Raw genomic sequence first — 16,949 nt, forward strand, 5'->3', positions numbered from 1 at the left:
CAAAAGCGTCGTGACATTTAAGCCTTGCTCTGGAGCCTTATTAGGACAGAGCCAGGGGAGAAAGGTAATGAATGGCTGTGTCTCTATGAATGTATAATGAGCGAATTGCTTACAATAAGCCGGGCTATACAAAGACTGATGATTAAAGCTGTGACCCCGGCCTTGGGCTGAGACGGTCTGAATGAGGGGCTCCCTTTCATTCATTTCTGCCTTGGATTCCTCTGAGGGAGCTGCATAGCCCCAGCGGAGCGGAGCGTGACTCACTTAGCCTTGCGTTTTCACTTAAAATCCACCCTTCTGACGCCAAGCCCGGCTGAAGTCGAGGCAGATTGTACCCTCAGCATCCTTTCTGAAGACGCACCACCTCCGTGCTTGGGAGAGGAGCTAGCCTCCAGCAATCACGCAAACGCTTGCGTCTCTCTCTTTCCTTGTAATTGAGGAGAATTTGCCAATGGCTCGCCTGGCAACGAGTCCGGAAATCGATTCTAATCACATCAGTACCAAGGAAATTATTTTTTAGGTTGGTTACAGTTTTAACATTCAGATACTGCAGGCCCCGTTTCTGTGAATTCTCTGGGACTGGGAGGTGAATGATAATCAGGTGTGCCTTTGCAGAATGCCTGGAACTTTCCAACGCCTGCTTACCTTGCTTGCATAATTGAATCCTTTAGGCCATACTCTGAGGGCCACAGTCTTGCTAATATTTCTTTCATTTGGCAAATGAAGGAATGGAGGTCCAGGGAGGTTGAGGAAGTAGCTTAAGGCCACACAGCTAGACCGAAATGTGGAATTTTACCTTTCATTCTATAAAATCACTAGCTAATGAATGTGTCCTCCAGTACATTTTGCTGTGGAACAAAAGTGTTCTTTTAAAGATTTATTTTTGAGCCATGGAATATGTGATGTCCTTGGATACAAGACGAAGAATGAAGGGAGAATACAGAATCTATGAATTTGAATAAAAGTAGAAATACATTAAGCTGGGACCCAAGGTTAAGCTACCATATAACACAACATTTCCTGAAATTTAGACACTTGAAACGTTACTTTATGTTTAACACTGTCTGTACTATTAATATTTTTCTATGTCAAACGTCTTGTGAAGTCTAAATAAAAGAAGGTTTATATCACCACCTTAACTTGAGAATTTATCGTCTGTACCAGTTCAAATCATAAATCCAATAAAATGTAAGAAAAAAAAGTTAATAAATATCTGGTCAGATTCTGCAAGCTGCAGAAAGTCCAGAGCTCAGGGCAAGAAAGGACTTTCCAGTATCAAAAGATGCTGAAGACTTTCTAAGCCCTTAGAGAACTGTTCTAGGAACGAACTGCAGACCACATAAGTTGCTATTTCTTAGCACAATGTCTACACCAGGGAAAACGTTATTAGCAATAGCCCTGTGGATGTCTACCCTATAGGACCATTAACGAACATGATCCACTCCTCTGAGTATAAGAACCAGGAGAAAGCCAGAGGAGCCATCTTTCTCAGTGCTGCTGCCTATAAGGATGGAGACATACGTGTTAGTGTGATGCTCCACAACAGTTGAATTCAACGTTTTTAGCGAGGAAAGCTAGATTACAGGCAGTGATGTATGTAATCAATCTATGGAGATTAGTGGCTTAAACAGTTGTATTTTTTTTTTGTTCCCTCTTTGTAGCTGTGAAAGATCTGGAAGGCAACTGTCCCAGGCAAACTCTCAGGGAGCAAGTCATGTGACCAGACACTACCTCCAACATTGCCCGCCTCTCTGGTGAAGGAAAGTGAGTGCTATGACATGTCATCCTATGCTAAGCTCATTGGCTAGAACTTTTCAAGTGCTATCACTTGATCACAGAGCGTAAGGAGTGAGAGTTGATCAAAGGCCCAAAAGCAAGGAGAGAGAGCAATCTCTTTCTCTCCGGTGGCCAGTCCTGAGAGCTGAACATTTTATTATGGTAACCATGTATTTGTATGTCTCTGAAGCTGCTTCTCTGGAAGGTATGTTAGGGGAAGCGTACTACGATATATACATAAACAGGGGCTCTGTATATGTATGGGATGTATGCTAATTAAAGATTTCACCAGGGAGATAAATAAAAAATCATTTCAAATGAATCAAAATGATGGAGAAGAAGAGGCAGAAGATGTTCCGGGCAAAGGGTGCAGATGAAGGTAAAACTGAGAAAATGGAGAGGATAAAGAACCAGAACAGAAAATCTAGGAAGAGTAGAACCAGATGATATGGGGAAGCTAAAGCAAACAAAAGAAAACCTGAAAAAAAAAACAAATAAATAACAAAAACAGTGGAAAAGTTTGAATTATGGAACATTATTCTAGTAAGTATCAGTAAAGCAGGACAGACTCATGATGGAAAAAGTATTAAATATGATTTGCTGTGATATATTTAGGAATTGTCTCCCTTTCTTGTACTTAATAGTCAACGGGTATAAACTACATTATTGACTTTTTATTATTGAACATCTCAGTCATTCAATCAATAGTGCTTGAGTCCTGATTCATGTTAGAAATAGAAATTACTTCTCTTAAGGTGTCAACGTCTAATTTCCTGGAGTAAAAAGACATGCATAAAAGGAGATAAGTAAAAGGCACTAGAGAGGCAGAGAATAAAATGTTGAATAGCTAAACATAAGGAAATATAAAACAGTGTATATATCAGAAATGTGTAAGTGGGAAGAATTAGCAAAAGTTGAGGCTTATGTATAAAAGAATAGAAGAAGTGAAAGGGGATATAGGAATGAGCTGGGAGATAATGATCTCATGTCTATACTGCAGGTTGGCTACTTTAATTGGTCACATAAGGGCATTGAGAAGAAGGTAAGAGACTGAGTTACTAATGTGTTTACTTGTAGAGGATATTAAAGCATGGGTTTAGATAGATCTTGTGTATAATACAGGAGAAACAAAACAAGTTCCCTGACCTTCTAACCTAAGAGATACTAAACCAACTGAGAAGCTAGTGACCAAATGATAGCTCAGATGAAACTGTAGCATTCACAAGTGTAAGAAGCACTTGTTGTGAGATGGACGTGGTTGCAAGAAAGAATATTCTGGAGATAACTGGTGTCTTAGATAGAATTACTATTGCTGTGATGAAACACCATGGTGAGAGCAACGTGGGTAGGGAAAAGTTTATCTGTTTATGTTTCCTCATCTTTGTTCATTATTAAAGGAAGTCACGACAGGAACCTGAAAGCAGGAGCTGTTGCAAAGGCCATGGAGGAGTGCTGCTTATTGGCTTGCTCATTCTGGTTTGCTCAGTATGATTTCTTTTTTTTTAAATGTTATTAATATTTTATTGAGTTTTTATATAATATTTTTTTAATTTTAATTTTTATTAATTACAATTTATTTACTTTGTATCCCCTCTGTAGCTCCCTCCTCCCCTCCCAATCCTGACTTCCCTCCCCCTTCTCCACCCATGTCCCTCCCCAAGTCCACTGATAGGGGAGGTCCTCCTCTTCCTTCTGATCCTAATCTAGCAAGTCTCATCAGGATTGGCTGCATTGTCTTCCTCTGTGGCCTGGTAAGGCTGCTCCCCCCCTGAGGGTGAGGTGATCAAAGAGCAGGCCAATCAGTTCGTTTCAGACACAGTCCCTGTTCCCATTAATATGGAACCCACTTGGACACTGAACTGCCATGGGTTACATCTGTGCAAGGGTTCTGGGTTATCTCCATGAATGGTCCTTGGTTGGAGTATCAGTCAGAAAAAAGGCCCCTGTGCCCAGATATTTTGGTTCTGTTGCTCTCCTTGTGGAACTCCTGTCCTCTCCAGGTCTTACTATTTCCCACTTCTTTCATAAAATTCCCTGCACTCTGCCCAAAGGTTGGCCAGAAGTCTCAGTATCTGCTTTGATATCCTGCATGGTAGAGCTTTTCAGAGGCCCTCTGTGGCAGGCTCCTGTCCTTTTCCCTGTTTTCTCCTTCTTCTGATGTCCATCCTCTTTGCCTTTCTAAATGGGGATTGAGCATTTTAGCCAGAGTCCTCCTTCCTGCTTAGTTTCTTTAGGTGTACAGATTTTAGTATGTTTATCCTATAATATATGTCTAATATCCACTTATGAGTGAGTATATACCGTGTGTGTCTTTCTGCTTCTGGATACCTCTCTCAGGATGTTTTTTTTCCAGTTCCCACCATTTGCCTACAAATTTCATGATTTCCTTGTTTTTAATTGCTGAGTAGTATTCCATTGTGTAAATGTACTATAATTTCTCTATCCATTTCTCAGTTGAGGGGCATCTAGGTTGTTTCCAGGTTCTGGCCATTATGAATAAAGCTGCTACAAACATGGTTGAGCAAATATCCTTGTTGTGTACTTGAGCATCTTTTAGATATATACCTAGGATTGGTATAGCTGGATCTTGAGGAAGCACTATTCCTAATTGTCTGAGAAAGTGCCAGATTGATTTCCAGAGTGGTTGTACAAGTTTACATTCCCACCAGCAGAGGAGGAGGGTTCCCCTTTCTCCACATCCACTTCAGCATGTGTTGTCACTTGAATTTTTGATTTTAGCCATTCTTGTGGGTGTCAGGTGAAATTTCAGGGTCGTTTTGATTTGCATTTCCCTGATGACTAAGGACATTGAGCGTTTCTTTAAATGTTTTTCTGCTATTTGATATTCCTCTAGTGAAAATTCTCTGTTTACCTTTGTACCCTATTTTTTAATTGGCTTACTTAATTTGTTGCTGTTTTACTTCTTGAGTTCTTTATATATTCTGGATATTAGCCCTCTGTCAGATATAGGGTTGGTGAAGATTTCTTATACAACCCAAGATCACCAGATCAGAGGTATTCCTACTCACAATGGACTGGACCTCCCCCACCAATCATTAAGAAAACACCCTAACACTTGCCTATAGACAGATCTTAGGAGACATTTTCTCAGTTTAGGCTCCCTCCTCTCAGCTGACCTTTGCTTGTGTCAAGTCGACATAAAACTAGCCAGTACAACTGGCTTAGTCAAGGAAGTTTCTCTTGAGAAATGAGCTTTCTTTGAAACAGGACTGGCTAAGCAAAAGTAGGCAGTGTGTATTTGAGGAGCACAGAGACTGGGAGAAAGGATGTTCATGGGGAATGAGATGTAATTTTAGTCTTATATTGGATTAAACCAAAGAATGTTCCTTTGGGTTAAAACTCAGTACTAAGACTTAGGATGAAAATTTAGTAGAACCATTTTACTTAGGGAAAATAAACTATTAGTGTGTGTGTGTGTGTGTGTGTGTGTGTGTGATATGAGTCTGGTCTCAGAAAACAAGGCTGAAACTTGTTGGATATGGCCTTAGCATTCAGGACTGGGATCCATAGTAAGGAGGAAATACCATTTAATATTTAGTAACTAAGCAACTTAATTAAAAATAGTATGGAAAGAACTTGGAGGTATTGGATTACTGCCCATTGTGGTACTGTTGGCCCTCTGCCCTCTGTTTATAAGTCCTGTCTCAGTAGGTGCAATCAATAATGGGTTGAAAATACTTGAAAACCAATTGGGTTCATGTTGGACATGCATAGACCTCTTTCTTTTCTTAATTCCTACCAATACCTTATAACAGCTCTTTACAAAGAGCTTGTATATAGGAGGCTGTGCACAGGCAAAACTTGCCTATAACAGCCCACAGTAGCTGCATTTTGGAGAAAAAAAGCTTTGGGGCCAGGAACTAGTACTCATCCCTCACCTCCTCTTCTATACGCAAACATGCTGCATCTAGAAGTGATGTGGGCCTTTCTTTGAGGGAGTAAGCCTCCACACTCCCAGCAAAGGTTGAGTGAGCTGTGAAAAGTTATCTGGAAACTCTGTGGGAGCCCTGGACCCAGAGTGCTGAACTTAACTCCCAGCAGGCTCTGCTTCAATCTTGAACACTCTTTTGTGTTCTTAAGAACAGCAGCTGATTGAAAGGAGAGATAGGAGAGAGTAGGTAGGTGATTTTTTTTTATTCAAACAGAAACTTGTAATATTTGTATTTAAAGAATGAAAATATTGATTCACAAAAAAAAAAAGTTTTGCCAGGGGAATCTGAAAGACTGAGATATTCTGTGTGGTTTTAAGTAAAGCAATTAACTTCCAGGACACAAACTTCTTTCCCGAAATCCACTCATGGAGCAGATGCCCCAATGTTCACAGTATCAGACTGATAGAATGGTACTTGCATTTCCTCCAAACGCCAGATGGCTCCAGGACCCAAAGGCAGTGGAGAAGAAAACCTGACTTTGTTTGGCTTTCAAAGCCATCACTGATGGTTTATGAGGAAGACACATTTTAATACCCAAGTAGACAGATGCAAGATCATTTTATAACAGATCCTGATCGCACAGAGAAAAACAGTCAAGACGTAGAGAAAATTGGTGATGCTGCTGCTTTCTTTAGAGTCACCCCTAAGGTGACCCCTAAGGTGTCAAATTGACAACCAAAATTACAAAGAGTAATGCCAAAAAAGGTTTCATTTCACTTATATGTTCAATTTCTAACTCAACTACTAGGAAAACATTTTGCCAAATAAGGGAAAGTTGAGAAAAACATAGAGATGAAAACATTTTTTTTTTCTAGTGAGGAAAAAATTTCATTTTAAGAAAAGAAAGTCTAAGTTTGATTTACTAGCATTACTTGCAGCTTAGATGAACAAAAACAGCTCATTTACATAGAGACACTTTGAGAGCATTAAAACTTCCAAGAGGAAATGTATGAAGCTTTGGCAGGAGAAATGAGGAAACCTGACTTCAATTATGAGCACTGTATTTTTGGGGGGCAGCTTATTTATATTCAAGGCGCTGGGCTAGGCATAGGGCTACAGTGCCAACAGAGATCCCACCTCCATGAAGCAATTAAATTTCATCTGGGGTATTACTGTATAGTAATTAAATTAAACAAAAACATATCCTGTGTCTGTTTTCTTTTTTTCTAATACTCTCTAAATAGAAATATGATAGTCCATGGCCTCTCAAGAGAAACAGAAAAATACTTCATTGTAATTTTTTAGGTCTTTCTGTTTTGTTTTGTTTCTCTGTGTAGCCCTGGCTGTCCTGGAACTTGCTCTGCAGTCCAGGCTGGCCTCGAACTCACAGAAATCCACTTGCCTCTGCCCCCTGAATGCTGGGATTAGAAGCATGTGTCACCACTACCCTGCTCTTCACTGTAATATTTTTAAAAATTATCTTTAATTATATTCATGTGTCTCTGTGTGGGTATGTGTTTACGGTCTCATAAGCCCACAGAGGAAGAGGGTGTCAGAGCCTTGAAGTTGGAGTTATAGGCACTTGTAAAGCATCTGGTGTGGGTATTAAGAACTAAATTTGGTCTTCTTCAAGAATAGTGTATGTTATTAACCGTGGAGCCATCTCTTAAGCCCCTTGTCATTCATTTATAACAAGTTTTTTTTTTTAAATCTGTATCTTATGACAGGAACATTTGCTTAAAAAACAAACATACACTAGAAGCTCAGACATATTCTGTAAGCAAAGCATATAGGACACAAAGAGTACACAAGTGGTCCCAAAGGCAGAAAAACAAAGAAGGTAGAGGGAGTCAGAAATGTGAGAATAAACCATGAAAGATAGCTGAGGCCTGGAAGGCTCAGCCCTCTCTTACTCAGTATTCATAGTCCTAGGGAGGAGGGCCTGAACTCTTGGGTATTGTAGATGGATCTCTAGTCCTCCAGGCATCTCTTTTTAAGAGGAGGAAGGAAGTAGAATAAGGAAGAACATGAGAGAAAGAGGAGTTATATGATGCAGTGGCTTTCTGGATCTTAACTTGTTTCATATGGAAGGAGAGATACAACGACGTTGAAGAGAGACTGGCTCTGTGTTAAAAAGATTTAAGTTAGAAGATTGCTAGTAAAAATGATAAGAAAATAAAAATCTTGGTCTGGATGAATATGAAATTCAATGTCACAATAAAGTGACCAAAATATAAAGAAATTCTAATGATGGAAATCTAGTTACCTGAATTGTGAATGATTAGTAGCACCATGGTGAGACCACAAGCTAACTTAGTAAAAACCGTTATCTGAGCTAGTGCATAATTATGTTGAAAATGTTCATGGTACAGAGCTTCGTTTCTTGGAGGCTATGATAGTTAGAAACTGAAAATTAGTATTTTCTTTTTTTTTTTTTTTTGCCAAGCAATGCTTGGAATGGTCTTCTCTCAGGTTCAGTGATATAAAAGATGTGTAGGTTATTTTTAGTGCCTTGCACATGCTCAAATATTTTAAATCCATAAAAAGGTTGCTTTCTGCATATTACTGCATTTGAGCTCCCTCTCTAAAGAGATTTCTCTTAGGGAATAGCTCAATTTAGAACCAAGAAGTAGTGGCAAAAAATCTCACAACTTAGAGGAAGAATGTAACAACTTAAACTATTAAAACAAAACCAAGCTGGTGAATAGCATTTCTCTAATTCATAACTACACTGTTGATTAGGAGATAGTACATTTTACAACATCAAAGAGATAATCGGATGTTTATTTCTTCGTCTTTGTGCTCTTCTGGACAGCAGCCTATGCCATGGCACCTCAACATTGAACAGATAGTCTTTGACAATTTTCCACCAAGTAACTATGTCTTAGTCTTGGGTTCCTAATGCCATATTCATTCCTCTGCAGACATCACCTAGCCAAGTGCCTGAATCATCTTTATTGAGGACACACTGATGGAAAGATCTAGGTTTAACTCTCACTTATATCAATTGTGAGCTGGAAATCACAGTCCTTTTATTTATTTATGCACCTTAGTTTCTTAATTTGCAAAATAGACAGCAAAACTTATCTGTTGTAGTTTTTAGGAAGATTAAATTAAGCTCAAGGTCTGGTGCATAGGATACAATGGACCTCAGTTTAAAGAGTGATCTATCATTAAGCACCGTAATGTAGGGGAGCTTAGTTGCCCATTCAACTGCTCCTTGCTCTCCCTAGATCTTAATCCTGTTGGAGCTAGAAGGCCATCCGAGTGATGAGCTCCTGACATCTTACTTCTTGAACACTTGGACAAAGTTTTGCATGCATATGTATGCATTTGTGTAGAGAGCAGAGATTCATACCTGGGTTTCTTTTTCAATAACTCAATAATTCTTCTCCCTCTACCTCTTCCTCTTCTTCTTCATCTTCTTCCTCTATTCTGAATCTGGAACTTGATGATTTAGCAAGCTGGAAGTCCAGAAAGTTTCAGAAACATGTTTTGTTTTTTTTCTGCCCTCTCAGTGCTGAGAATACAAATCATATGCACCTGGTTGTTACATAGTGCAAGATATTGAGCGCAGGGCTTCATACTTGGGTAGCAAGCATTTTACTGAGCTGTCTCCTCTGAATCTGTCTTTTTCAGTTATTAAAGACATTTATAGGTAAAAGGCTGTCTTTGGGACCTTTAAAATACCCAATAAGTGCAGTAGTTTATGAGTGAATTAATCCAGACAAGAGTGACTTTTCAGACCTATGCTGAATCTACTCACCACTTAAGCATAACTAACCATGTAGGATTTTCTAAGGCTGTGTTGATACTGGAGAGTTCAACTAATTGTACAGACCTGCTAGACAGAAAATTAGGTGAAACCAAGACCAATTAGCCAAGTCTTTGTTAAGACCTGGAAAATATCATATGTGTATAAAGCTAAGATACAAGTGAATGAGCTCTGATAAGCAAGCTCTGTCTGCTGAAGTCTCTTCAACCTAAGACCTGACCATGCTCCATAAATTCATTGTGAGGCACAAATACACCAGCACACTGGGCGGTGTGACTCCAGAATGTACCAGTGAGTTCCATGTGAATCCATGCATGATAGTCTCTCATCATAGAAGAAAATTAAATACCTTTCCTGGAACAAATAAGGATCAGTGAGGAGCAGCTTCTGTGAGACTTTGAATTTCATAAAGCTTTAACTATTGTAATATTTATTTCAAACCCACAAGATCTGAACAATTCAACAACTTTTCGATTTATCTAGTATAGTACAAAAGTCTTAAAAATCTGATAATAAGAGCAACAAATAAGAGGCTTGTTTGCTAGAGGTTTTCTCTCATCATTCTCTAATTACTAGATAGGGTCAACTGGTAAGCCACAAAACTTTCAAACCATTCTGGCTAGCCTTCTCCTTAGTACCTTCCAATGTATCTTAAAATAATTTCTATTTCATTCCCATTAACTAAACTCTTCTTCCAGTAAAAAAGCTATTCTCATTTTCCTGTCCCCAGTAGTTTACAATGTATCTGACACTCATAAGCATTATAACTTAGTTGGTGGGTAGGTAAAATCAGAATGTGATTGTTCAGTCACCAGAGGCCTTTAAAGGACCTCGCCCAAAAACATTCTTTCATGTTCTCAAAATCTACTTCAATATGTATAGGGTTAGAAGACTCGCATCTTTAATAAAATAAAGTTAAAAATTTAGACCTGTATAAATTATTAAAGTCCATAATAAGGTTCCATGGCAATGCCCAGCTATGGTTATGAATTATAAATACAAGAGACTGTGAGTTAACTCCTATATTGTTCCTTGGGTTGCTTTCATTCTTTGAAGTTATTCAACTTATTTAACTAAAACCCAAGAGTATTTATGTGGTGCTGTGTCCTCCTGATGACATTTTCTAGTTGGATGCATTTCCCCCTTCCTGGTAAGCAGCATATTTTCTTGAGCACACCATTTTTTAGCTGCTCCTCCACCAGATAGTCTTAACAATTTGAACGGACTCATAGAAGTACCAACAACTTGGGCGCCAATGAACACGCACTTCAAACACTGTGCTGAGGTATTTGAATTGATTCTCACATAAAAAATAAGCATCTTACCTTTTTTCCTTTTTTTCTTTTTTTTTCAAACGAACCAGAGTTTTAAAAGAATGCTGCCTAGGGACATGGCATGAAATATGGCCTTTCCTATTTACAGTGTTCTGTTCATTGTGGCTGAACCAGGAAATGAGAATGCATTTCTTTATGGGCACAAATAAAAAGATAGTCATTATCTGTAAAACTCCTATAACAATGACATGGCAACAATCACAAGAAAACCTTTCTAAGCAAGGCATGGAAACGCAGAGGAAATGGCCTTGCAATTAGTCATGTCTGACAAATTTCTTCCTTTCTAAAGGAATTTGTGCTGACATTTTATTTCGAGTTTCAGAGATTCTGATTAAAAAAAAAAAAAAAAAAAAAGAGACCGAAAAAGAAAACTGTAGTTTTTGCTATACAAGACAGGTGGCGTAAGCATGCAGCGCTTAAAAAAAAAAATATCTAAAGTGATTATTTTCTCTCGGATTCTTTGAAAAAGCTCGCCTGCGCTGGGGTTTGAGGCTGAGCCGGTGACGTCAGCGTGGAATGCGGAGTCAGGCGCCCAGGCTCGCTATAAGCCGAGGAGCTGTCCGGTGCTGAAACTGCCCGAGCCCTCAACCCCTCAACAAGCGGCAGAGAGGAGCATGCTTGGAGCCTTCCACAGCATAGAAGACAGAGGTAAGACTGCTTTCTCTTCTATTTACTGGAAAGTTTTCAATTGTGTGTCCCTCCCTGTTTTCCAAGATAAGAGGAAATAGACAGTCTGCCAAGCTTATATTGATATAATAACTGAAGGGCAACCTGCTGCTTTTCAGGCAAAGATACTCTATGCATGCATAAATGAGAAAGTCTGCAATTTAAAGGACTTGCTGGAGAATATGCATTGACTATAATGTTATTGAGAAAAAAAATGTATGCAAGGAGAGGAGAAAAGTTGAGGATTTTAGTGTCAGCATGCCAATTAATGTAAAGTTAATCAAGCCTTATGTTTTCATCTATTCCTAATATGCTGTTTTTCTCTCAAGAGTCAGAGATAGAACCAGGAATATAATTTATATGCTTAATAGTCTTAACAGTCAGTTAACAAGGATTCAAATGCCATTAACCACATGAATCGCAGAGGCAAACAATTTGGATTTGTATTGTTTTCTTTGATATTCACCTTATGGGAACTCTGAATTAACTATTAATTATTTTATGAACTGGTATATTCTAGAAGGGCTTATGTTATATGTGCTAATTTTAGTCCTGAGAAAGTAGCTTAGAGTGGTTTTGAACATTGATTTCTTTCCTTTCTAAATGTGAACTGTTTCCTTGGAGGAAAGGTTTTGTGACTACGAATTACAGTGAAATAATACATATAGAACTGTACAGACTGTGATTATATTTTTTATGCTTTGGTTGGAAAGGCTCATATGTTACTTTGCCTAAAAGGTTGATGGAAAAAAATGTATTTGTGTTTATCTTACCTAGTTGGGTTGTTTGAATTAGATATATTCACCTGCGTTGCTGCTTCAGTGTCAATGTTCCTAGCTGATTTCATCGGAAAGATGTTTTTACTGTAAGAGACTTCAGTAATAGCTGTTCAGGGAGAAACAATGTTACTACCATTTGGGTTTCAGAAAATTAAAATTTAAATCAAACACTCAAAAGATATTAGAACTGTTAAAGATCATCTTCTGTGATTGCAAGAGACATTCCTGGGAAAATGAAATCCCTGGAGTTTTAAAGGCAGTAACGGTGTCATCCAGAGTGAACCCGTATCAGTGATGAAATGGCCATGCTTGTTCGACTGTGGTTCAAACTGCAATGAGCATTCTGCTCTAATTCTACAGGAAAACCTCCTTCCAAAGTTTCACAGATAACCATGTTATCTATTTATTAAGATACGTATGTGTTAAGAATATGTCAAGAAAATGGTCTCAAAGCAAATACACTCAACATGGTTTTCAAGATTACATTTAAAATGACAGTGGTGAAAATTGATAGCCAAAGCTAAATCAATCCTGAAATGATACAAAGTACAAATATAATATAATATACATCACCTTTATTTAAACTACATTTCATTACTCAGAATTTTATGAATAAAGTTTTTGAAGTAAGCATTCATTTATTTTGAAAATATTCTGTATATGCTTAAAGAACCTACTTGGTGGTAATTTTAATCAGCCTATGCAACTGTGTGAAGAAAGTTTCTAGACTTGCAATCTTTTGACAGCTCTAAAAACTTACAACATTTATTATCAGCAAGATCTGTTAAGCAATATTTTTATGTCTAATCTAAAAGAAAATTGTGTCCATATAATTTTGCTTATTTCTCAAAGACATGATGAATTGAGGACATGGAAAAATTTATAAACTTATTTACATGCATTTGTTTATAAAAGAATTTGCAAGGAATGAAATAGCATCTTCATTATCAACAATGCCAAACAGGAAATGTACAAGTGATTCCTCTCACTAATCCATCTGTGAAAATTTTAAAATATTGGAGAAAAAAATGAATGAAGGTTTTTTTAAGTAGGAAGAATTCAACACATCGTCTGTGTTTATCTAAATTGGGAGTTACACAGTGATTATTTTAAGATTTTCTAACAGTGTGAGTCATTTAAGATTTCACAGGTCCCTACAAAAATAGACACAGACATAAGACAAACTGAATCTGAACACTCACAAGCTTAGAAATAGACTAGTTAAGTAAACTCATGTTCTCTGTGTAGCATCTGTTTATTTACTATGCACTGAGGGAAGATGAAAAATATAACCATAATTTCATTTTGCAAGTCAGCCATAATACAATTATTAGAAGATTGGAGCAGAGGAAAAAAAATGAAAACAGTGTAGGTTATTAATTTAGCAGGCTTTCACAAAAAGCTTTCTTGGTTTAGCATACTAGCTGAGACCTTGGGAGGACCCAGTTCCTGTGGGTTATTAACTAACCACTGGATTTATCATTCAGTGAGTTGGCCAGGACCCATGTACAAGATATCCAATGTTTTTGACACTAATATGCTGTATTATATCATCATATATAGCTGTTGCATTTCTATTACAAAACTGGATGGCTAATTCTGAGAATAAACCAAATGGTGCCATTATTTTGTATGTGCTTGTGTCATAAGAAATTATTTTGAGATTGATTTTTATAGAATTCTGTTTGAAGTAGTTACAATATTTAAGAAAGTCTTGCTTTACTGAAAAGAAACATGGTAACAATCAAACTGCTAGTTTGTAAATGAAAGACACAGAATTTGGGAACCCCGTGTCAGTGTTTTTCTTCAAGAGACTATCACAGAAGCCTGAGGCAAATGAGTAACATTTTTTTTAAAAAATAGATTCTTATGATTAGCTTGTTGGAATCATATAGGAAATATGTGAAATCATTTATTTTCCATTCCTCCTCATGGTTTTTATTTTTCTTCTCTTCCCATTATGTCTTCTAACTTGTATCATTTGTGCTAACTTGTGTTTCCTATGTTTTCAGGAAATCTTTAAGACATGGCTGAAGCTAAGACCCACCGCTTCGGAGCAGTTCTGCTTCTTATTCACTTAATTTTCCTCATCTCTGGAGCCAAAGCAGCTTCCTTCCAGCGAAACCAGCTGCTTCAGAAAGAACCAGACCTCAGATTGGAGAATGTCCAAAAGTTTCCTAGTCCTGAAATGATCAGGGCGTTAGAATACATAGAAAAGCTCAAGCAGCAAGCTCACAGAGAAGAAAGCAGCCCAGACTACAATCCCTACCAAGGCCTCTCTGTTCCCCTTCAACTCAAAGAAAATGCTGAAGAAAGTCACTTGGCAGAGAGCTCAAGGGATGGTCTGAGTGAAGATGAGTGGATGAGGATAATACTTGAGGCTCTGAGGCAGGCTGAAAGTGAACCTCCATCTGCCCCTAAAGAAAACAAGCCTTATGCCTTGAATCTGGAGAAGAACTTCCCCATGGACATGGCTGATGACTATGAGACCCAACAGTGGCCAGAGAGGAAACTCAAGCACATGCAGTTCCCTCTCATGTATGAAGAGAATTCCAGAGAAAACCCCTTCAAACGCACAAATGAAATAGTAGAAGAACAGTACACACCTCAGAGTCTTGCTACTCTGGAGTCTGTGTTCCAAGAGCTGGGGAAACTGACAGGGCCAAGCAACCAGAAGCGTGAGAAGGTTGATGAGGAGCAAAAGCTCTACACAGATGATGAAGATGATGTGTACAAGACCAACAACATTGCCTATGAAGATGTGGTGGGGGGAGAAGACTGGAGCCCCATAGAGGAGAAAATAGAGACTCAAACGCAGGAAGAGGTGAGAGATAGCAAGGAGAACATGGAAAAAAATGAACAAATCAATGAAGAAATGAAACGTTCAGGGCAGTTGGGGCTCCAAGATGAAGAAAACCAGAAAGAAGCCAAAGACCAACTCTCAGAAGATGCCTCCAAAGTCATCACCTACTTGAGAAGGTTAGTGAATTCTGTGGGCAGTGGGAGGTCACAGAATGGGCAAAATGGAGACAGGGTGGTGAGGCTTCTTGAGAAACCACTTGATTCGCAGTCTATTTATCAGCTGATTGAAATCTCCAGGAATTTGCAGATACCCCCTGAAGACTTAATTGAGATGCTCAAAGCTGGAGAGAAGCCAAATGGGTTGGTGGAGCCTGAGCAGGATCTGGAGCTTCCTGTTGATCTAGACGATATCCCAGAAGCTGACATAGAGCGTCCAGATATGTTTCAAAGTAAGATGCTCTCCAAGGGTGGGTATCCCAAGGCCCCTGGTCGTGGTGTGATGGAGGCTTTGCCTGATGGGCTCAGTGTTGAGGACATTTTAAATCTTTTAGGTATGGAGAATGCAGCAAATCAGAAGCCCCCATATCTCCCCAGTCAATATGGCCGAGACAAGGCTCTATTGAGACTTCCCTATGGTCCTGGGAAGTCTAGAGCCAACCAGATTCCCAAAACAGCGTGGATGCCAGATGTTGAAAGCAGACAAGCACCCTATGAAAATCTGAATGATAAAGACCAAGAATTGGGAGAGTACTTAGCCAGGATGCTGGTTAAGTATCCCGAGCTCATGAATACCAACCAGCTAAAGAGAATGACCAGCCCAGGCTCCTCGGAAGATGACCTTCAAGAAGAAGAACAACTTGAACAGGCCATCAAGGAACATCTGGGTCAAGGAAGCTCCCAGGAAACTGAGAAACTGGCCACGGTGAGCAAAAGGCTCCCTGTAGGATCCCTGAAGAATGACGACACCCCAAACAGACAGTACTTGGATGAAGATATGCTCATGAAAGTGCTGGAGTACCTCAACCAGGAAAAGGCAGAACAGGGAACGGAGCATCTTGCTAAGCGGGCTATGGAAAACATGTAAACAGCTTTAACTAATGCTCAGTTTTCCTCCCCCCCCAAGTGAACCCCTTACATTCCTCTTAAGTGTGTTGACCTCTATCCTGTTAACACTGTAATATCTTTTAGTGATGTACAGGCAGATGACTCCAGTCATTTTGGAGATCTGCTTCACTTGTTCTGAGCTGTTATCTTGTGTATGGATATGTATAAATGTTATGATTCCCAGATTTAAAAAACATATGTCCTTTATTCAAGAAAGATATCTATGATAGTGTTGACTAGTGTATCTAATGATCACAGCATTGATGATGCTCACATATGAGAAAGAGTGTCCTATGCTTATCTTGGACATTTTTAACATCTACTGAATTATTTTGTTACTTGTCTGTAGTGTTTTGTGGAGTTCTGGAAAAAACTAATAAAGCATTATAAATATATAGTTTTACTTATAAGGCCTTTTCTATTGTGTGTTTTATTGTTGATTAATAAATGTTATTTCTGGATACCTTTGGACTTTTCATTCTGAAAACCAGAGACAAGTACTATGGACCAAGCAGCATGGAGCTAAAGGAGAAAAATTATTACTATCCACAGGGAATCCAGGTAAGAAATTATGAAACTCATATATGATCAAACATTCTGCCTGCAGGATGCTGTGAACACTCCCCAAATGCCTATGCCTCATTATGTTTTCCCATATACCTCATTTACAAAACAAGCCTTTCAGTATAATCCTTACAGTGTACATTAATTTATACAGATAAAAGACATTAAACTTTCCAAACCCGTAAATGACATCAAAATGAAAGAAAAGGGGGAAGAGAAGAAAAAAGAGAGGGAAGGAGGGAGCAAGGAGGGTGAA

The 16,949-nt window shown here is 38.6% G+C and overlaps 1 protein-coding gene across 3 annotated transcripts; it reads left to right on the forward strand.

Annotated features, from left to right (window-relative positions):
- The first annotated feature begins 11,256 nt into the window (after positions 1–11,256).
- On the forward strand, positions 11,257–16,590 carry Scg2 (secretogranin II). 3 transcript variants are annotated; one of them, XM_055617085.1, is made up of 3 exons: positions 11,257–11,426; positions 14,236–15,474; positions 15,577–16,590. In XM_055617085.1, exons 2-3 carry the CDS (start codon positions 14,250–14,252, stop codon positions 16,107–16,109), a joined length of 1,758 nt encoding a protein of 585 aa, XP_055473060.1. In that variant the 5' UTR covers positions 11,257–11,426; positions 14,236–14,249; the 3' UTR covers positions 16,110–16,590. The 3 variants fall into 3 exon arrangements, with proteins under 3 accessions (XP_055473060.1, XP_055473061.1, XP_055473058.1); XM_055617086.1 differs by having other exon boundaries at positions 14,236–15,202; positions 15,323–16,590; XM_055617083.1 differs by having other exon boundaries at positions 14,236–16,590.
- The last annotated feature ends 359 nt before the right edge of the window (positions 16,591–16,949 follow it).

The sequence above is a fragment of the Psammomys obesus genome, unplaced genomic scaffold (assembly GCF_907164565.1).
Source record: "Psammomys obesus unplaced genomic scaffold, mPsaObe1.curated_primary_1811, whole genome shotgun sequence".
NCBI lineage: Eukaryota > Metazoa > Chordata > Mammalia > Rodentia > Muridae > Psammomys > Psammomys obesus.